Source organism: Bos grunniens, chromosome 15 (genome assembly GCF_055505025.1).
Source record: "Bos grunniens cultivar Pamir isolate PY7600 chromosome 15, Bosgru_T2T1.0, whole genome shotgun sequence".
NCBI classification, from domain to species: Eukaryota; Metazoa; Chordata; class Mammalia; order Artiodactyla; family Bovidae; genus Bos; species Bos grunniens.
The window spans coordinates 18,716,743-18,739,483 of record NC_141179.1 but is presented as its reverse complement, the minus strand read 5'-3'; the positions used below and the strand labels follow the sequence as shown (position 1 = coordinate 18,739,483).

At 40.9% G+C, this 22,741-nt stretch overlaps 2 protein-coding genes across 3 annotated transcripts in view; both read left to right on the top strand.

Moving 5' to 3' along the window:
• The window catches only part of EXPH5 (exophilin 5), a 105,861-nt gene that overhangs the window by 45,710 nt on the left and 37,410 nt on the right, over positions 1 to 22,741 (top strand). For both annotated transcript variants that reach the window (XM_086339083.1, XM_086339082.1), the window contains exon 2: positions 21,785 to 21,945. In XM_086339083.1, coding sequence (XP_086195209.1) covers positions 21,785 to 21,945 — 161 coding nt within the window. The remainder of the gene's footprint in view (positions 1 to 21,784; positions 21,946 to 22,741) is intronic.
• On the top strand, positions 11,473 to 11,960 carry LOC147357391 (ubiquitin). Its single transcript, XM_086339092.1, has one exon. It carries the CDS (start codon positions 11,568 to 11,570, stop codon positions 11,799 to 11,801), a length of 234 nt encoding a protein of 77 aa, XP_086195218.1. The 5' UTR covers positions 11,473 to 11,567; the 3' UTR covers positions 11,802 to 11,960.

Genomic DNA, 22,741 nt, shown 5'->3' with positions numbered 1-22,741 from the left:
AATGAGGTGGATGAAACTGGAGCCTATTATACAGAGTGAAGTAAGCCAGAAAGAAAAACACCAATACAGTATACTAACGCATATATATGGAATTTAGAAAGATGGTAACAATAGCCCTGTATACGAGACAGCAAAAGAGACACTGATGTATAAGAACAGTCTTTTGGACTCTTGGGAGAGGGAGAGGGTGGGATGATTTGGGAGAATGGCATTGAAATATGTATAATATCATATATGAAACGAGTTGCCAGTCTAAGTTCAATGCACGATACTGGATGCTTGGGATGTGCACTGGGAAGACCCAGAGGGATGGTATGTGGAGGGAGGAGGGTGGAGGGTTCAGGATGGGAAACATATGTATACCTGTGGCAGATTCATTTTGATATATGGCAAAACCAATACAATATTGTAAAGTTAAATAAAATTTAAAAAAAATGATCTGCCCTAGAGTCAAAAACTTTAAAAAAAAAATAAATAAATAAAATCACTGCAGATGGTGACTGCAGCCATGAAATCAGAAAATGTTTGCTTCTTGGCAGGAAAGCTATGACAAACCTAGACAGTGTGTTGAAAAGCAGAGACATTACTCTGCCAATGAAGGTCCATATAGTCAAGGCTATGGTCTTCCCAGTGGTCACATATGGTTGTGAGAGCTGGACTGTAAAGAAGGCAGATCACTGAAGAATTCATGCCTTCGAAGTACGGAGGTTCTGGAAAAGACTCCTGAGAGTCCCTTTAAACAGCAGAGAGATGAAAGCATTCAATCCTAAGGGAAATCAACCCTGAATACTCTGTGAAAGAACTGATGCTGAAGCTGAAACTCCAGCATTTTGGTCATTTGATGTGAACAGCTGACTCATTGGAAAAGCCCCTGATGCTGGGAAAGATTGATGGCAGAAGGAGAAGAGGGTGTCAGAGGAAGAGATGGCCAGATGGTATCACCAATGCAATGGACATGAACTTAGGCAAAGTTTGGGAGATGGTGAGGGCCAGAGAGTCAGGGCATGCTGCAGTCCATGGGGTCACAAAGAGTTGGACATGACTGGGAGACTGAACCTCATGATCCTCTCACTGTTTTATTATTTGTTTTGGGTTTATTTTTGTAGATCTTTTCCTTCTCTTATGTTTCCTGCCTAGAAAAGTTCATTTAGCATATGTTGTAAGACTGGTTTAGTGGTGCTGAATTCTCTTAACTTTTGCTTGTCTGGAAAGCTTTTGATTTCACCATCAAACCTGAAGGACAGTCTTGCTGGGTAGAATATTCTTGGTTGTAGGTTCTTCCCTTCCATCACTTGGAATATGTTATGCCATTCCCTTCTGTCCTGTAGAGTTGCTGTTGAGAAATTGGCTAATAACCTTATGAGACTTTCATTGTATGTTATTTGTCTTTTTTCCCTTGTTGCTTTTACTATTTTATCTCTATCTTTAATTTTTGTCAGTTGATTACTATTTGTCTCAGAGTGTTCCTTCTTGGATTTATTCTGCCTGGGAGTCTCTGTGCTTCCTAGACTTGGTTGACTATTTCTGTTCCCATGTTCAGGAAGTTTTCAGCTATTATCTCTTCAAATATTTTCTCAAGTCCTTTCTCTCTCTCTTCTCCTTCTGGGACCCCTTTAATGCAAATATTGGTGTGTTGAATGTTTCCCCAGAGGTCTCTTAGGCTGTCCTCATCTCTTTTCATTCTTTTTTCTGTATTCTGTTTTGCAGCATTGATTTCCACCATTTTGTTTTCCTGGTCACTTATCCATTCTTCTGCCTCAGTTATTCTGCTATTGATTCCTTCTAATGTATCATTCATCTCTATTTGTTTATTCTTTAGTTGTTCTCGGTCTTTGGAAAATGTATTTTGCATCTTCTCCCTTCTTTTTCTAAGATCCTGGATCATCTTCACTATAATTATTCTGAATTCTTTTTCTGGGAGATTGCCTATCTCCACTTCATTTAGTTGTTTTTCTGGGGATTTGTCTTGTTCCTTCATCTGGAACATACTCCTTTTTTTCATCTTGGTTAGCTTTCTGTAAGTGTGGTATTAGTTCTAGAGGCTGCTGGAATTGTAGTTATTTCTTCTGTCTGCTCTTTGGTGGATGAGAATAAGAGGCTTGTGCAAGCTTCCTGCTTGGAGGGACTGGCTGTGCAGAAAACTGAGTCTTGCTCTGGTGGGCAGGGCCTTGCTCAGTAAAACTTTAACACAATTGTCAGCTGATGGGTGGGTCTGTCTCCCTCCCTGTTAGTTGTTTGGAGTCTACAGGGTCTATGGTAGGGCTATTGGTGACCTACAAGAGGACTTATGCCAAGACACATCTCCCAGAACTGCTGTACCAGTGCCCCTGTCCCTGTGTTGGGCCACTGTCAACCCACGCCTTTGTTGGAGACCCTCAAACACTCAAAGGTAGGTCTGGCTCAGTCTCCTGTGGAGTCAGTATTCTTTTCTCCTGGATCCTAGTGCAATCAATGTTTTATTTATGTTATGTTAAGAGTGAAGTCTTTGTTCTCCTCAGTCCTGTGGAGGTCCTGTAATCAAATCCTGCTAGTCTTCAAAGTCAGATTCCCTGGGGATTCCTAGTTCCTTGGACAGACCCCTGGGCTTGGGAGACTGAGGTGAGGCCTACAACCTTCACAACAGTGCAAGAACTTCCTTGGTATTATTGTTCTCCAGTTTGTGGGTCACCCACTCGGTGGGTACAGGATTTGATTTTATGGTGATTGTGCCCCTCCTACCATTTTGTTATGCTTCTCCTTTGTCCTTGGATGTGGGGTATCTTTTTTTGGTGGGTTCCAGTGGTTGAGGAGAACTTCCCTGATGGCTCAGATGGTAAAGTGTCTGCCTACAATATGGGAGACCCAGGTTCAATCCCTGGGTTGGGAAGATTTCCTGGAGAAGGAAATGGCAACCCACTCCAGTATTCTTGCCTGGAAAATCTCATGAATGGAGGAACCTGGTAGGCTACAGTCCTCGGGGGCGCAAAGAGTCGGACACGACTTAGCAACTTCACTTCTTCAGTGGATGATGGTTGTTCAACAGCTAGTTGTGATTTGGGAGCTCTGGTAGAAAATGAGCACACATCCTTCTACTCTGCCATCTTGAACCAGTCTCCTGCATACATGATGTTTTGTGTGAGCAGGATCATGTCTCTTACTTATGTCAAATACTGACTGAGTTGCTTCACAATGATGAACATAGCACTCATTCCTTACTCCAAATGTTGAGCAAATATGTATTGATTGATCCCAGCTAAGACACTGTTAATGGAATTTTGTGTGTCCGATGCACAGTGAGGCCAAACAAGCTGAAATGTCAGAGTTTGGAGCAAGGCCAGGCCAGGAGACAGGTGGCCCATGCCCTAAAACTGCCAAAGTCCCCAGAGGGTTTCCACAACACAATTTAAAAAGCCAGGTGAGGAAAAAGATGTCTCAGGGTCTGTGATCAGCTTGTGCACAATTCTCTTGATTGGCTGATGGTGAGATAGCAGGTTGGTGTCACAGGGGTTAACATGATCAGTTCTTAGGCTCCAGGAGGTCTGGGACTATGTGCTGATGGTTTTCAAGTAGTTAATATCTTCCATTTGTTAGAGTTGTTTTTGTTGTTCAGTCGTGAAGTCATGCCCTACTTTAGCTCAAGTCTCCTGGAGTTTGCTCAGATTTATGTTCATTGAGTCAGTGATGTTATCTAAGCATCCCATCCTCTGCCACTCCCTTTTCCTTTTGCTTTCAATCTTTCCCAGCAAGAGGGTCTTTTCCAATGAGTCAGCTCTTCCCATCAGGTAGCCAAAGTATTGGAACTTCAGCTTCAGCATCAATCCTTCCAAGGAATATTCAGCATTGATTTCCTTTAGGATTGACTGGTTTATTGGAAAGGGGGAGTTTTGTTTTGTTTTGTTTTTAATATCTGCAAAACAGCTCAGGAACTGTGCATCAAATACTATTATCTAGGTACTTCAGAGAGGAGCTAAAGCAGAGGATATGAGAGAAGGCTTGTCCTTGGAATGTCCCATGGTGTCCTGCCTGGCTATAATTACCCTCCTTTTCTTTGATACTCCTCAATCTTGAGGAGAACAAATGTTGAATAAGAAAAGGAATAAAGGGTCAGATGAGAAGGTTAATCATAAACTTGACAGAGGTACCCACAGGATCCTGCTTGGTTACAAGACCACGCTAGGCCCTGCATACATTAAGAGAAATGAGACACGATACTTGTCCTCAAGGAGCTGATAGCTAGTGAAACAAACAGGAGCATGACGAGCGATTCAATATGATTTGGCAATTATAGAGGTGACACTGGATGCTTTCCCAGGTGATTCGGGTAAAAGGTATAAATGAATTGTGTGTGTGCTCAACCACTCAGTTGTATCTGACTCTGTGTGACCCCCATGGACTGTAACCCACCAAGGCTCTTCTGTCCGTGGAATTTTTCAGGCAAGAATGCTGGAGTGGATTGCCATTTCCTACTCCATAAATAGGTTAAGAAAGAGATAAGACAAAACTAGAAAGACAGAAACCCATGAGGCCAGATGAGGGGATGGCACTTAAACTCTTAGTTAGGCCTTGGTGTGGACAGCTGGTCTTTTCTAGGCGCCTTCCTTAGGGTGACTAATCAATAAGAAATGACTTGCTGTGATCTGAACCAGTAAAGGAATTACACATTCTTCGTATTACTTAGATCATTTTTATCTTTTATTGTGACTTTGTATCACATGAGAATAAGCATTCAAGCAGATTTACACAGGTTAATTTTTAAAATATAGAAAAGGTTGTCTTTTATTCTGCTGCTGCTGCTGCTGCTGCTAAGTCGCTTCAGTCGTGTCTGACTCTGGGCAACCCCATAGACAGCAGCCCACCAGGCTGCCCCGTCCCTGGGATTCTCCAGGCAAGAACACTGGAGTGGGTTGCCATTTCCTTCTCCAATGCATGAAAGTGAAAAGTGAAAGTGAAGTCACTCAGTTGTGTCCGACTCCTAGCGACCCCATGGACTGCAGGCTTCCAGGCTCCTCCGTCCATGGGATTTTCCAGGCAAGAGTACTGGAGTGGGGTGCCATTGCCTTCTCCGGTCTTTTATTCTAGGTTGGATCAATCACAGCCATTCAGGGATATTAAGTGGGCTTTATTATCTAGCTTGGCTTGAATACTGGTGCCATTATTTCCTACCACTCTTAGAGTTCTAAATGTTTATTGTTTTTGTCATCTCTTGCTTGCTTTTGTTTATCACTTTTCCTTATGTGAGCTTCCTTCCTCAGACTTCCTTCTATGGTTTAACTTTACTGTAATCAAAAGGACATATTTTTCCAATACACCTGCCCATTTTAACCTAATCCCTGTCCCTTTCTGAGTCTTGGCCTTGGACTGAGCCAAAAAATAGACTCTGATATCAGGGGCAGTGGCTGTTAAAAAAAAATCTTTTCAAAAGAGCAAACAAAGAGAAGAGTGGCCAGGCCCTGAAATGTAAAGCTTCAGTTACAGCCACTGAACAAGGGCTTTTGCATTCTTTATTCAGCCTCTTCCTGGCTGAGAACTCACAGTAGTTGTCCTAAAGCTTTCCCTAGAGCATAAGTGATGAGAAATCTAGACCTGGAAGTATCACCTTTGGCACAGGAAAACAAAAGGCAACATTTTCCCCAAATGGTGAGTTTCCTTGGGATTTCAGGGTTGGAAAAGCCCTTGCTTGAACAGACTGATCCTATGTCTGCTATTACACTAATTCAATGTTTAGGCTTTGACTCAGACACAGTTCCCACCCCCTGCACTCATGTATGCTGTGGTTTTTCTTTTCTGTGTGTTGTGGTTGCTAGGCAATATAAAACAAAAATATATTTGAATTCCTCTGTGAGAGGAAAACTTTAATGCTGCTTTGATCTCCTCTAATTCAAGTGACAAATACACTTTTACAGGATTCAGTGTAATTGAGCAATTTGTTCTAGGGTTTACTGATAACTGAGCCAGTGAGACTATGATAAGGTGGGGGGTTTGGGGAGGATGTGTAACAGGTCCCTGTGAATAAGTCAAGGCTTGATAGAGATCAGGATGCTTAGCTGCCTGGAAGGCAAAAACGATATAAGAAGATAGATATGTCAGCTGTGAAAGGAAACTGATCAGTGTGTAGAAACCAAGGAAATAAGACAAGTAGAGGGAAAAGATGTGTGCTGAGGAGATGAAAAGGGAGGTGAAAACAGCCAAAAGAGGAATTGATGCCCTTGGCAAGAGGTAATGATAAGGGAAACTATTTTGAGAAATTGGAGATTTTTCTGACAATAAAATGGCAATTGTAATTCCTGTTTTCTGGCTTGCGGGGACCTGTTTGCTTTCAACATTTATCTAACCGCTCTCTCCTCAATCACATTTGAATACACATTGTCACCTTTTTAATTGGCAAAAGTCCCTTTGAGCTTGTATTGGTTGCCTTGTTTATTAATGAGGTTCATAGTACCCAGAGACAGAGAGCTAGGTCAGGCTGCCACTGGCTTTCCAGTGAGGCGTGAGCTCCCATCCCAGTTCTTCTGCCCCAGCCTGCTGGTCTCTGTAAATGAAGGCAATGATACCTGTGCAGCTTTCTGAGGATGACTGCTGAATCCTGGGAGATGGTGGGTGTTCAGTACACAGTATGTTGCCTTATTGCTTCTTATTGCTGTTATTTCACCTAAAGACAGGGAGCTTAACCTGATTATGCTTTAAGCCCCTTTTCAGTTCTTATGTGATTTCTCAATGATTCAATTAAATGTGAGAATGATGAGTTGTTTGACTATACATTTCAGACCAGAAGATATCTTCCAAATAATCTTATCTTTGTCCTTTAAAAAAAATTTTGTGTACAAACCATCCCAAAGCTTAAAGACTTAAAATAACTTCTATTCATTTATTATTATAAGGGACAGCCCTTTGTTCTGGGCTCAGCTAGGTGCTTCTCCTGGTCTGGGCTGGGATTACTCATTTGGCTTCATTCATCTGGCAGCTAGATGGTGTTGTTTACTAAAAAATATAGTCACACCCTGAAAGTAGAGAGTTATTTTATTTGGGGGGAATGTTAAGGACTCTGAGCCCCGGAGGAAGCATCTCAGTAACCCTGAGGATACTGTTCCGAGAAGTCAGGTGAGGGAGCAGGCTTAGTTTGAAACAAAGGAGGCAGGCAGTCTGAACATCAAAGACTATTGTTAAGTAAGAAAAACCAGGAATTTAGCAACCTATCTTCTTTGTATGAGAAAATGCAAGCCTCTGAGGTCACTGAATTCATTCCTTTTGTATGTACTTCAGCTATCTGGGGCCAAATCCTGTTTCTGATTGTTTGCATCCTTAATTCCTTCTTCACTGCTAGGAGTGGCAAATGTGGTGAATGACTGCTTCTTGCATTCCACCAATTCCTCAGCAATCACCATGGGGGGTGATGGCATCTGCTGGATCTCAGGCATTGTGTTCCCTTTTGGGAGCCCTCACTCACATTTGGAGGGCCAGAATCACTGATGGCTGTGACATTTCTTGCCCACCAATATAGCAGGAAATATTTCATTTCACAGTGTCCAGATGGTCTAAGAAAGTTTTGCTCACATCTCTGGCAATTGGTGAGCACTCTGCTGGGTCCTTCTCTACACATGAATGCATCCTCCAGGAGAGGTTAGCCTGGGCCTTCTTCAGACCAGAGAATCAAGATTCCTAGAGGGAGAAGGCAGAAGCTTCAAGGCTTCTTGAGGCCTAGACTCAAAAGTCTCAAATTTCGTTTTACCACATTCAGTTGGTCTAAGCAAGCATAAGGCCAGCCCAGATTCAAGAAGGCAGAGGAGGAACAAAATCACTCCACAAAGGAGTATGCCTTCAGCCGTGAAAGGAACTGTGCAGGCCTGCTTGGTAAAAACCTACAGTGTCGTTGAATCTTCTTTCACAGGCGAGAAAAACAAAGCCAAGAGAGTTGAATATTTGGCCAAGATCACCCATTAGGCTAGAACCTAACCCTCATTCTGTGCTCTTTCTACCATCTGAGGGCAGCTCAAGAACAGGCCAGGGTTTGGTTCTCAGGGAGCAGACAAGTGGGGCCAAAGACTGCAAGATGAAGAATACATTCTCGATGGTTAGTACATAGTCATGAAAATAGAGATGAGGACAGAGATCTGCTCAGAAAAACATGGGCAAAGAACAGTAAGTGGCAACGGTCAGCAGGGGCACAGTGGGGGAGTACAAAGAGGAGGACAGGGGAGATGGGTTTATTACTCAAAGATGAAAAAGGGAAAGAAATTTAACGTAGAAGGAGGAACCTCAGAGGACAGCCTCATTGCAGGCTCTAGAATGGAATTGAAGGCAGCACATGGCAGACTGATTCCTATGAATGAAGGAAGAGCATTTGGACTTGGAACAGAAGGCTGGGATTGCAAGAAAAGACCTGATTTTGTTTAGTCAAGTTAATCAGCCTGGGGGTAGACAAATTTCATGTGTAGACAGCAGTCCCTTGTGATATGCTGAGTCAAGCTGGGCTAATGAAGCAAAAAAGCTGTATACTGGTGATTTGTCTATATGCATGTCCTTTGTAACATTGAGGTTATTTTCTTGGGCATAAGGTGAACTGTGTGCTTGAAATGACTGGCTGAATATATAACAAACCAAAATAGATGAGGAAGAGCCCTGTGCAGGCTGGCCATGAAATTGGTTGAATTCTACTTGCAAGCAAATATTATCTCTTAGACTGAGGCCAGTTAAAACTTAAAACAATGTCTTTTTAAGTTTCATGCATCAAGGTACCCCTGCTTTATGTTCAGATTTTTTTTTTTTTTGCTAGTGTTGAGCTAATTTGATATTTTATTTTTTAAGTAAATGAGTTTATAACTGGTGTGCTCTTTTTAATGTAAGAAGCTCAGTCAACCTCTATAAGTATACAGACTGTATTTATTTTATAGACTATAGGGCTTGTGGGTATATAACATTAAGGAGTTAAATTACTGATACCTTGGAGAAGGAAATGGCAACCCACTCCAGTGCTTTGCCTGGAGAATCCCAGGGATGGGGGAGCCTGGTGGGCTGCCGTCCGTGGGGTCGCACAGAGTTGGACATGACTGAAGAGACTTAGCAGCAGCAGCAGCAGCAAATTATTTAGACTTTTATGTCATTCATAGTTTCCCTTACTGGTTTATCTTTACTTCAAGGGCCAGAGCTATTTATGTTTACTTATTTAGTAATATGTAAACATAATGCCATTGTTGTTGTTCAGTCGCCCAGTAATGTCCAACTTTTTGCAACCCCATGGACTACAGCACACCAGGCCTCCCTGTCCCTCACCATCTCCTGGAGTTTGCCCAAGTTCATGTCCATTATATCAGTGATGCCATCCAGCCATCTCATCTTCTGACACTCTCTTCTGCTTTCAATCTTTCCCAGCATCAGGGACTTTTCCAATAAGTCGGCTGTTCACATCATCAGGTGACAAAATACTGGCGCTTCATCTTGAGCATCAGTACTTCCAATGAGTGTTCAGGGTTGATTTCCTTTAAGATTGACAGGTTTGATCTCACTGTCCAAGGGACTCTGAGGAGTCTTCTCCAGTGCCACAGCTCAAAGGCATCAATTCTTTGGCACTCTGCCTTCTTTATGGTCCAGCTCTCACAACTGTATGTGACCAGTGGGAAGACCATAGCCTTGACTATATGGACCTTTGTCAGCAGAGTGCTTTTCAACACACTGTCTAGGTCATAGCTTTGTCTTGTCATAGCTTTCCTGCCAAGAAGCAATCATCTTCTGATTTCATGGTTGTAGTCACCATCTGCAATGATTTAAAGCCCAAGAAAATGAAATCTGTCACTGCTTCCACCTTTTGAAGTAATGGCCAGATGTCATGATCTTAGTTTTTTTAATATTTAGTTAAAGCTGGCTTTTTCACTCTCCTCCTTCACCCTCATCAAGAGGTTCTTTAGTTCCTTTTCACTTTCTGTCATTAGAGTGGTATCATCTGCATATCTGAGGTTGTTTGTGTTTCTCCCATCTATCTTGATTCCAGATTGTAACTCATCCAGTCCAGTATTTCTCATAATGTGCTCAGCATATAAGTTAAAGAAACAGGGTGACAACAGACAGCCCTGTCATACTCCTTTCTCAATCCTGACCCAATCAGTTGTTCCATACAGGGTTCTGTTACTTCTTGACTCCCATACAGGTTTCTCAGGAGACAGGTAAAATGGTCTGGAAGTTCTTGGTTCGAGTAATGCTGAAGTCTAGTATGCAAGATTTTAAGCATGACCTTACTAGCATGGGAGATGAGTGCAATTGTCCAATATTTTGAACATTCTTTAATATTGCCCTTCTTGGGAACTGGAATGAGGATTGACCTTTTCTAGACCTGTGGTCAGTACTGGGTTTTCCAGGTTTTCTGACATATTGAGTGCAACACTTTGATAGCATCATTTTTAAGGATTTGAATAGCTTTAATGGAATCCCATCACATCCACTAGCTTTATTGACAGTAGTGCTTCCTAAGGCCCACCTGAATTCACACTCCAGAATGTCTGGCTCTGGGTGATGACCACACCATTGTGGTTATCCAGGTCATTAATATCATTTTTGTACAGGTCTTCTGTGTATTCTTTCCATATCTTCTTGATTTTTTCTGCTTCTACTAAGTCTCCACCGTTTCTGTCCTTTTATTGTGCCCATCTTTGGGCAAAATGTTCCTTCAGTATTTCCAATTTTCCTGAAGAGATCCCTGGTCTATCCCCTTCTGTTGTTTTCCTCTATTTTTAAGCATTGTTCATTGAAGAAGGCCTTCTTGTCTCTCTTCACTATTCTTTGGAACTCTGCATTTAGTTGGGTGTAGTTGGTTTTTAGGAAAGGCAGAGGAACAAGAGATCAAATTGCCAACATCCGCTGGATCATGGAAAAAGCAAGAAAGTTCCAGAAAAACATCTATTTCTGCTTTATTGACTGTGCCAAAGCCTTTGACTGTGTGGATCACAATAAACTGTGGGAAATTCTGAAAGAGATGGGAATACCAGACCACCTGACCTGCCTCCTGAGAAATCTGTATGCAGGTCAGGAAGCAACAGTTCGAACTGGACATGGAACAACAGACTGGTTCCAAATAGGAAAAGGAGTACGTCAAGGCTGTATATTGTCACCCTGCTTATTTAACTTATATGCAGAGTACATCATGAGAAATGCTGGGCTGGAAGAAGCATAAGCTGGAATCAAGATTGTCAGGAGAAAGATCAATAACGTCAGATATGCAGATGACACCACCCTTATGGCAGAAAGTGAAGAGGAACTAAAAAGCCTCTTGATGAAAGTGAAAGAGGAGAGTGAAAAAGTTGGTTTAAAGCTCAACATTCAGAAAATGAAGATCATGGCATCTGGTCCCATAACTTCATGGCAAATAGATGTGGAAACAGTGGCTGACTTTATTTTTCTGGGCTCCAAAATCACTGCAGATGGTGACTGCAGCTATGAAATTAAAAGATGCTTGCTCCTTGGAAGGAAAGTTATGACCAACCTAGACGGCATATTAAAAAGCAGAGGCAGACGCGGCTGGCATTGTTGGGTTCCTGTGTCGTCTTGGAGGTGACTCGGCGTGATTGAATTTGCGGCATCATCGCATTCACTCACAGGTCAAAATGCAGATCTTCGTGAAGACCCTGACCGGCAAGACCATCACCCTGGAGGTGGAGCCCGGTGACACCATCGAGAACGTGAAGGCCAAGATCCAGGATAAGGAAGGCATTCCCCCTGACCAGCAGAGGCTCATCTTTGCTGGCAAGCAGCTGGAAGATGGCCGCACTCTTTCTGATTACAACATCCAGAAAGAGTCGACCCTGCACCTGGTCCTTCGTCTGAGGGGTGGCTGTTAATTCTTCAGTCTTCTATTCATAATGTTCAATGATGACATCCTTCTGCATTCTAGCCATTTACCCCAATTTAAGTTTAGAAATTACCAGTTTCAGTAATAGCTGAACCTGTTCAAAATGTTAATAAAAGTTTTGTTGCATGCAAAAAAAATAAAATAAAAAGCAGAGGCATTACTTTACCAACAAAGGTCTATCTAGTCAAGACTATGGTTTTTCCAGTGGTCCTGTATGGATGTGAGAGTTGGACTATAAAGAAAGCTGAGTGCCGAAGAATTAATACTTTTGAACTGTGGTGTTGGAGAAGACTCTTGAGAATTTCTTGGACTACACAGAGATCCAACCAATCCACCCTAAAGGAGATCAGTTCTGAATGTTCATTGGAAGGACTGATGCTGAAGCTGAAACTCCAATACTTTGGCCACCTTATGCAAAGAGCTGACTCATTGGAAAAGACCATGATTCTGGGAAAGATTTAGGGCAGGAGGAGAAGGGGACGACAGAGGATGAGATGGCCAGATGGCAAAACCGACTCAATGGACATTAGTTTGGGTAGACTCTGGGAGTTGGTGATGGACAGGGAGGCCTTGTGTGCTGCAGTTCATGGGGTCACAAAGAGTCGGACACGACTGAGCAACTGAACTGAACCTTTTCTTTTCTCCCTTGCTTTTCACTTCTCGTCTTTCTTCAATTATTTTTCAAGCCTCCTCAGATAACCACTTTGCCTTCTTGCTTTTCTTTTTCTTTAGGATGGTTTTGTTCACTGCCTCCTGTACAATATTACGACCTCTGTCCATAGTTCTTCAGGCACACTGTTTTCTAGATCTAATCCCTTAACTCTGTTCATCACCTCCACTGCATATTCATAAGGGATTTGATTTAAGTCATACCTGGCTGGTCTAGTGGTTTCCCCCGCTTTCTTTAGTTTAAGCCTGAATTTGGCCATGAGAAGATGATGATCTGAACCATAGTCAGCTCCAGGTCTTGTTTTTGCTGTCTAGATACAGCTTCTCCAAGTACAAAGAATGCAATCGATTTGATTTTGGTATTGACCATTTGGTGATGTCCATGTGTAAAGTCATCTCTTGTGTTGTTGAAAAGGGGTCTTTGTTATGACCAGTGCATTCTCTTGGCAGAATTCAGTTAATTAAGAATTAATTAATTCAGAATAAAATTACTATCTTACCATTGAATTTTCTCACTCTTGGTTGTACATCAGATCAGATCAGATCAGTCGCTCAGTCATGTCCGACTCTTTGTGACCCCATGAATCGCAGCATGCCAGGCCTCCCTGTCCATCATCAACACCTGGAGTTCACTCAGACTCACGTCCATCGAGTCAGTGATGCCATCCAGCCATCTCATCCTCTGTCGTCCCCTTCTCCTCTTGCCCCCAATCCCTCCCAGCATCAGAGTCTTTTCCAATCAGTCAACTCTTCGCATGAGGTGGCCAAAGTACTGGAGTTTCAGCTTTAGCATCATTCCTTCCAAAGAAATCCTAGGGCTGATTTCCTTTAGAATGGACTGGTTGGATCTCCTCGCAGTCCAAGGGACTCTCAAGAGTTTTCTCCAAAACCACAGTTCAAAAGCACCAATCCTTCGGCACTCAGCCTTCTTCACAGTCCAACTCTCACATCCATACATGACCACAGGAAAAATCATAGCCATATTCACCCATTTTCCTAACAACCTTGGAATACTTCTGATTTAAAAGCCACTGGATTTCTTCAAAATCTTGCCTTTTCATTTATCTACATGTAACCACTATCCACATTTCATTTCTTATTCTTTTAGAGACAAATATTAGCATAAACTTACAGATTAAATATGTTTTAACCTACTCTAAGCCTTGAGAGAGAATGAGGTTTATATGGCTCAACATTCAAAATTTAATCAGAATTTTAAAAACCTGGGGGAAATAACTAGTTTCTCACATTACAGTGAAAAACTCTGAGACATTGATTTAGAAATTGATGAAATGTACAATTGCCAAACACAAAATATAATTAGTAAACAGACATATGGGAAAGTGTTCAAACTTCTTATCAAAGAAATGTAGCTTTTTTTATAGCATATTTTTTAAGATGAGAAAAAAATTCTTAAAAGAAAAAGTAGCTGCCCACATTATAAACTTGGTACCTTGAAAGTATAAAATTCAGGAAGTAAAAATAATCAAAATAATAATATCTAGTCTTCCAAGGATGACCACTAGTAGTCTTACACGTTGCTGGTGTAAGTAATATTGCTGCAGCCATTTTGAAAAAAATAAAAATAAAGAGTCATAAAAACACTTTGACTTTTTGATCCGATAATTCTACTTCAGCACCTGTCAGGGCACTGTGAAAATAGAAAATGTGCAGTGATGTTCATTAAGCAATATTATAAGGAAAATAACAATGTTCTATACCAGAAGAACAGAAAATAAATTATGGAAATCATAGTAGTTTGAATATTATGTAAGTATTTAATGATTGCTCCAAAAATAAGTAATGTTGAAGGTGTTTTATATATAATTTTTGAAGATTATATATGTATTATCTGAAGACTGACTTCTTCTGTGCACCTACGGAAATTAGAAATTGAGGAATCTTTCTTGACATGTCTGTGTCCCTAACCTTCCAAGGTCACTTAATCATTTGGTTGACAGTTTTACCCACTTAGTAGCTCTGAGTACTTTCTACTTTGATTCCACTTTACCACCACTGTCCTTGTCCAAGTAAACAGGGTCTCTCTCTCCTCACCCCTGTAAGTACCCTGACCACTCTTTTCTGTTCCCCACTGGAATCTTTTCTCCACCTGCTGCTAGAATGATATTTAAAAAAAATGTTTTTTTTATTGAGGTGTAACTGACATTATTCGTTAATGTAAAAAGCCTTTAAAATTATTTTACAGCATTAATTTCAGGTGTACAGAATAATCAATATTTGTATAAATTGTGAAATGATCATCACAATAAATCTAGTTAACAACCATCACTACACATAGTTATAAGCTTTTTTTTTCTTTTGATGAAGACTTTTAAGATCTCTATTCTTAGCAACTTCAAAATATTTAGTACAGTATTAATAACTATTATCACCATGCTGTACATTACATCCCCATGACATAATTATTTTATAACTGGAATTTTGTACCTTTTGACCTCCTTCACACATTTGTCCCACCCTGGCATCCTCCCCTCAACCTCTGACAATCACCAATCTGTTCTCTGTATCTATCAACTTGGTTTTGTTGTTTAAATTTCACATACAAGTGAGGTCATATAGTATTTGTCTTTCTCTGACTTATTTCACTGAGCATAATGCCCTCAAGGTCCATCCATGTCATAGTCAATGGCGAGATTTCATCAAGATTTCCTTCTTTTTATGGCTGTGTGTATAAAGTCACATTTTCTTTATCCATTCATTCATCAATGGACACTTAGGTTGTTCCCTATCTTAATTATTGAAAATAATGCTGCAGTGAATACAGGAATGCACATATCTTTTCAAATTAGTGTCCTCACTTTCTTCAGATAAATACCCAGAAGTGGAATTGCTGGATGACAGAGTAGTTCTATTTTTAATTTTTTGAGGAACCTCTATATTGTCTCCGTTGGCTGCACCAACTGTGTTCCCACACATAGTGCATTGAGGGTTCCCTTTTCTCCACATCTTCACCAACATGTCATTTCTTATTTTGATAATAGCCATTCGGACAGGTAAGAAGTGATTTTATTTGCATTTCCCTGATAATTTGTGGTATTGAATATCTCTTCATGTGCCTGTTGGCCATCTGTATGTCTTTTTTGGAAAAATGTCTCTTCAGATCCTCTGCCCAAATCACATACTTTGCTTTTTTTTTTGCTATTGGGTTTTATGCATGATTTGTATATTTTGATAATTAACCCCTATCATGTAATATGATTTGCAAATCTCCCACCCACCCCATCCCCCATCCAGTAGGTTGCCTCTTCATTTTGTTGGATTTCTTTTTAGTCTAGGGTGATCTTTTTTTTTATTTTGGCTGTACTGAGTCTTCACTGTGGTGTGTGGACTCTTCATTGTGCCACATGAACTTTATCTAGTTGCAGTGCACAGACTTCTCTTGTTGCAGAACACAGCCTAGAGCACATAGGCTCAGTAGTGGTGGCATGAGAGCCCTCTAGCTGCTGCTCACAGGCTTAGTTGCTCTGTGGCATGTGAGATCTTAGTCCCCCAGCCAGGATTGTACCTGTGTCCCCTACACTGGAGGGCAGACTCCCAACCACCGGACCACCAGGTAAATCTTTTTAAAGTACAAATCTGGGGACTTCCCTGGTGGCTCAGTGATAAAGAATCTGCCTGCCAATGCAGAAGACACAGGTTCGACCCCTGACCCGGGAAGATCCCATGTGCCACAGAGCAAGTAAGCCCATGCGCTGCAACTGCTGAGCCCATATAGCCCCCACTCTCCACTACTAGAGAAAAAAGCCTGTCCAGCAACAATGACCCAGCACAGCCAAAAGTCAATCAATCAATAAAATAAAACTAAAGTACAAATCTGATGTGTCATGCTCCTTCCCTGTCATTGATGCTTTATCACTGCTCCAGGACTAATGGTCAAACTGCTTAACCCAACCCTCAAGTTTGCATGATATAGCAGCTACCTTTCTGCTCTCCCCTTTAGTTAGTCTCATTTTCCATCTCCACATTCCAGCCAGGCCAGCCTTGTTTCAGTTCCTTGCTTCTTTTCTTGGGGGCATTTACTCTACAGCTACTACTGTTTTGCCTGGAAAGCTCTCTCCCAGAACTGTCCACCCACCATCTTTTTGCTTCATCCTTCAGGCTATATGTCATCTTCTTAAGGAAATCTTTACTTCCACCTCTCATAACCAGATCCCCTTATTATATGCTCTCATAACACCTGCTTAATTTTTTATTGTTTGCCTCCACTCCTACCCCAGCAGATTGTAAATTCCATGACGGCAAGGACTTGACTTATTCATTGATCTTTGCCCAGAGTTCAGATTTGTTTTGAATGAAGAAATTATATTTACCACTATTTGTTATCTTATGTTTGTATCATTATTTGACTCATATCTGCCTCTCCCATTAGACACTAAGCTCTCTAGGATAGTAGCTATATCTGCTCTGCTCACCATTGTATCTCTGTATCTTCTCTCTAGGAGGCTTTCCACAAGTGTATATTTAATACACTTTATTACAACCATATGAGAAATGCAGAGAAAAAATATCACATCAAAAGGGAAATACTGATTGCATTAGGATTGTGAAAATACGATGATTGATTTTTCTCTATCTACAAGAAAAATTATAATGGAAAATGGTCATATAAAATTCACAATTAAACAAAAAGAAAAATATATTGTACTTCCTGAATAAACATAATTTTATAGAAGTTAAAAGTGGAGTTGATACCTGTAATTATTCTATTCTAAGAAATCAGGTGTTTATTTTTCTTTCTCTAGTGTGTCCAAATAGGTGCATTATTTTTCACATAGCTATAACTATAGATAAAATGTTATACTTTTTTTTCTGCTTCATGCTATGTCACATGCATTTTCACAGGACACTACATTGCCTGAGTAATTTTTAGCAACTGCATAATGTTCAGTTAAATTAATGTACCTTGGAGAAGGGCTATTTCTTTAAGATCCATTTCCTGGAGTAAGACTCACACAGAGTATTCACATAGAGGTACAGATTTCTGACTTCAGTGGCCAGATGTTAAAAAGAAACAGGCAGTGATGGATTTGAGTGCCAGTGTGGAATGAATGCTTGAGATGAAATTAAATGAAGTGTGACTATTTTAAAGAGAGTTAGTGTTATATGGAGGCTTTAGAAAAAATAACAGTTATATTTATTGAGCTCAGTTCAGTTCAGTCACTAAGACATGTCCAATTCTTTGTGACCCCATGGACAGCAGGACGCCAGGCTTCCCTGTCCTCCACCATCTCCTGGAGTTTGCTCAGATTCATGTCCACTGAGTCAGCAATGCAATCCAAAGTATTGGATCTTCAGCTTCAGTTCAGTTCAGTTCAGTTGCTCAGTCATGTCCTACTCTTTGCCACCCCATGAATTGCAGCACGCCATGCCTCCCTGTCCATCACCAACTCCCAGAGTTCACTCAAACTCACGTCCATCAAGTTGGTGATGCCATCCAGCCATCTCATCCTCTGTCGTCCCCTTCTCCTCCTGCCCTCAATCCCTCCCAGGATCAGAGTCTTTTCCAATGAGTCAACTCTTTGCATAAGGTGGCTAAAGTATTGGAGTTTCAGCTTTAGCATCATTCCTTCCAAAGAACACCCAGGACTGACCTCCTTTAGAATGGACTGGTTGGATCTCCTTGCAGTCCAAGGGACTCTCAAGAGTCTTCTCCAACACCACAGTTCAAAAGCATCAATTCGTCGGCACTCAGCTTTCTTCACAGTCCAACTCTCACATCCATACATGACCACTGGAAAAACCATAGCCTTGACTAGACGAACCTTTGTTGGCAAAGTAATGTCTCTGCTTTTTAATATGCTATCTAGGTTGGTCATAACTTTCCTTCCAAGGAGTAAGCGTCTTTTAATTTCATGGCTGCAATCACCAACTCCAGTGATTTTGGAGCCCAAAAAAATAAAGTCTGTTTATTTTTCCCCATCTATTTCCACTGTTTCCCCATCTATTTTCCATGAAGTGATGGGACCAGATGCCATGATCTTCATTTTCTGAATGTTGAGCTTTAAGCCAACTTTTTCACTCTCCTCTTTCACTTTCATCAAGAGGCTTTTTAGTTCCTCTTCACTTTTTGCCTAAAGGGTTGTGTCATCTGCATATCTGACGTTATTGATATTTCTCCCGGCAAACTTGATTCCAGCTTGTGCTTCTTCCAGCCCAGCGTTTCTCATGATGTACTCTGCATAGAAGTTAAATAAGCAGGGTGACAATATACAGCCTTGACGTACTCCTTTTCCTGTTTGGAACCAGTCTGTTGTTCCATGTCCAGTTCGAACTGTTCATGGTTGCTTCCTGACCTGCATACAGATTTCTCAAGAGGCAGATCAGGTGGTCTAGTATTCCCATCTCTTTCAGAATTTTCCACAGTTGATTGTGATCCACACAGTCAAAGGCTTTGGCGTAGTCAATAAAGCAGAAATAGATGTTTTTCTGGAACTCTCTTGCTTTTTCGATGATCCAGCAGATGTTGGCAATTTGATCTCTGGTTCCTCTGCTTTTTCTAAAACCAGCTTGAACATCTGGAAGTTCACGGTTCACATATTGCTGAAGCCTGGCTTGGAGAATTTTGAGCATTACTTTTACTAGCATGTGAGATGAGTGCAATTGTACGGTAGTTTAAGCATTCTTTGGCATTGCCCTTTGGGATTGAAATGAAAACTGACCTTTTCCAGTCCTGTGGCCACTGCTGAGTTTTCCAAATTTGTTGGCATACTGAGTGCAGCACTTTCACAGCATCATCTTTCAGGATTTGAAATAGCTCAACTGGAATGCCATCACCTCCACTAGCTTTGTTCGTAGTGAAGCTTTCTAAGGCCCACTTGACTTCACATTCCAGGATGTCTGGCTCTAGGTGAGTGATCACACTATTGTGATTATCTTGGTCGTGAAGATCTTTTTTGTACTGTTCTTCTGTGTATTCTTGCCACGTCTTCTTAATATCTTCTGCTTCTGTTAGGTCCATACCATTTCTGTCCTTTATCGAGCCCATCTTTGCATGAAATGTTTCCTTGGTATCTCTAATTTTCTTGAAGAGTTCTCTAGTCTTTCCCATTCTGTTGTTTTCCTCTATTTATTTGCATTGATCGCTGAGGAAGTCTTTTTTATCTCTCCTCGGTATTCTTTGGAACTCTGCATTCAGATGCTTATATCAGCTTCAGCATCAGTCATTCCAATGAATATTCAGGACTGATTTCCTTTAGGATTAACTGGTTTGATCTCTTTGCAGTCCAAGGGACTCTCAAGAGTTTTCTCCAGCACCATATTTCAAAAGCATCAATTCTTCAGTGCTCAACCTTGTTTACAGTCCAACTCTCACATCCATACATGAGTACTGGAAAAAACTATAGCTTTGACTATACAGACCTTTGTTGAAAAAGTTATGTCTCTGCTTTTTAATATGCTATCTAGGTTTGTCATAGCTTTCCTTCCAAGAAGCAACGTCTTTTAATTTCATGGCTGCAGTTACCATCTTCAGTGATTTTGGGGCCCAAGAAAATAAAGACTAGAAAGTTCCCAAGTCAAGTAGCTTAACTGTCCTCTGAAATGAGAAGGATGTGTTGAGAAGTGGGCAGGGGTGCTGCTGAATGTTGTGGTCTGATCACTTGGGAGGGCTTTGAGACACTAAAGGTCATGTGTAAACATGGAATAATAAATTCCCTGGAAGTCCAGTGGTTAGGGCTCAGCACTTTCACTTCCCTGGATCCAGGGTTCAGTCCCTGGTTGGGAAGCTAAGATCCTGCAAGCGGTGTGGCATGGCCAAAAAAAGAAAAAAAAAGTGAGACAGTAATAAATAAGGTATGGATAAGTTGACAGCAGTCAGTACTGGTTAGAAGCAGGTACTTGTAGTATCGTAGTCTGTAAGAATGACAGGAGTGACTACGTGTTAGAGGGGTAGCAATGGCAAAATAGAAGGGACTAATGCAAAGTATGTGGGCAGGATGTGATGACTGCTGCTTAATGCTTTTCAAAATGCAAGTCTGGGCAGGATGGCCTCTGACTTCCCTCTTGATTATTTTATAAGATGACAGTATCATAGCCCTAAGCAGGAACCTGACTTGCAACCATTACAGTTCATTGCCTGTCTTGCACACCGCTTTCTTAGGAGTACAGAGTCTCTAACATTTGTGCTTCACAGAGGACCCTGGATAAAGAGCAACTGTGGAGTCATAAGAAATTCTTTCCAAAGCAGCAGAATTTCCCAAGCTTGGAGCCCAACAAGAAGCCTGGCTTTTTCTTCAGAAGTTTGTCAACCTGACCCTTTGATGAAATTTGTCATTAGGTTCTTCTGACTCCCCTTCCTGCTTTATTTACCTCTGTCCAGGGCAGTCTCCCTCTGGATTAAACATCTCTCATTTCCAAACAGTTCTAGGGTCCTTCTTAAATGGAAAAAATGATCTGCTTTAAAAAAAAAAGTTACAACTGATGATTTAACTAAGAACTTAGAGCAGCATTTTCATTTGAAAGAAGACTAAGTAGAGAAGGACAGGAGAGAAGGAAAAAGAAACAATAGCAGAATTTCAGTTCTGACATTCTGGAAGTATGGGTCAGACACATTTGTGCTTTGGATAACTTTTCCTATTAAGTTCAAATCACACTTTCCCTTACTACCGAGCATTAGCCATGCCCTCATCACAGGCTTTTGTGATTTTGTGTTTAAAGAATTCCATTATCTAAGACCATTACATTTAGCAATTTCTTTTCTCCATGTAAGCTTTTCTTCTTGACCACTGGATAGGCAAATAAGGACCCAAATGTCAACCCACTCTAGTAATCTTGCCTGAAAAATTCCAAGGATAGAGGAGCCTGGTGGGCTCTAGTCCATGGGACTGCAAAGAGTTGAACATGACTAAGCAACCAAGAACTGCTGCTGACATCTGTTATAGGACCTGTTGCGTAAACATTGCTCAATAAACATCTGATTGTTAACAAATAAATGAATGAGTAAACAGAACTAGAGTGTTCTAGTTTCTCCATGTCATTAAAATTATCTATCAATCAGTTGCATTATCAGGTCAGGTTTGCACAATGCTCAGCCCACAATGTCCTCAGCAACTTGATTATTTCAACTACTAGGAAAAACTTTAAGACTGTCATCATGTTTAGATGATTACAGTCAAAATACATACATACATGGTAGGGTAGTGAAAAGGAAACTTGAACTAGAGCCAATTTTCCCCTGGACTTACAGGTTATGCAACTCCTCCACCAGGTAAAGTTTAACCCATCACATAAGTTTGCACTTCATGTGAAGAAATTTAAAGCCTGTGTATTTTTGTTTTATTTCAGCAAACTCCAGAAGACAAAGAGGGATATCAGATGGCTTCAAGGAGTGACTGGTGAATGGTTTGAAGAAATTCAAAGGAAAAAGTTTTGTAATGAAACAGATGTTAGCCAAATGTTAAAACAACCGCTTACACATAGGCTGAGAAAGGGGATGGAAGAAAATGGTGAGACTTTATGGCTCTTCATTGTAGATAAAGGTTCAGTGGATCTCCAATTTAACCAATCTGTGTTTAGGACTATTTTTAAATCATAAGGGACAAAAGTACACAATAAAAAGAGTGAACTGAAAAGGTACTGTGATGTCTTGGTGGGGGCGGATGTTTTTATAGTCATGCAAGACAGCACTGTGGTTAACACAGGCATCAATATCAAAAAGGGCTGGATTCAAATATCCTCTCTCTCTCCTCTCGATTCTATCAGAATTCATGTGACTCTCTGTAAGCCTCAATTTTCACATCTTTAAATGGGTATGATCATCATATGGTGGTTATTGAGAATTAAATAAAATAATATGTATAAAGTACTGAGTCCTAACATGGTAGCATTTAAATAAATGGAATGATGGTGCAGAAGGAGGGGGAGACAAAGGAGGGGAGGCAAAGGAGAACAGAGAATGAGGAGAACAGGTGGTAGAGACGCTTCCACCCTTCTGGTACTTTGGTAACTTAAACCCCATAAATGAGCTCATACAAATGTCTTCCATAGACATTCTAACACTGTAACTACCAGCATGTCAACATGTTTAAAGTACTACAGTATGATGGACTTGATATATGTAGCTCTGGAGAAAAGGAAAGATATATCCATCTGAATGAGGAGTTCCAAAGAATAGCAAGCAGAGATAAGAAAGCCTTCCTAAGTTATCAATGAAAAGAAATAGAGGAAAACAATACAATGAGAAAGACTGGAGATCTCTTTAAAAAACTTAGAGATACCAAAGGAAGATTTAATGCAAAGATG

Coding starts and splice junctions, on each gene's coding strand:
- LOC147357391 (XM_086339092.1), top strand. CDS start 11,568: ATGCAGATCTTCGTGAAGACCCTGACCGGCAAGACCATCACCCTGGAG.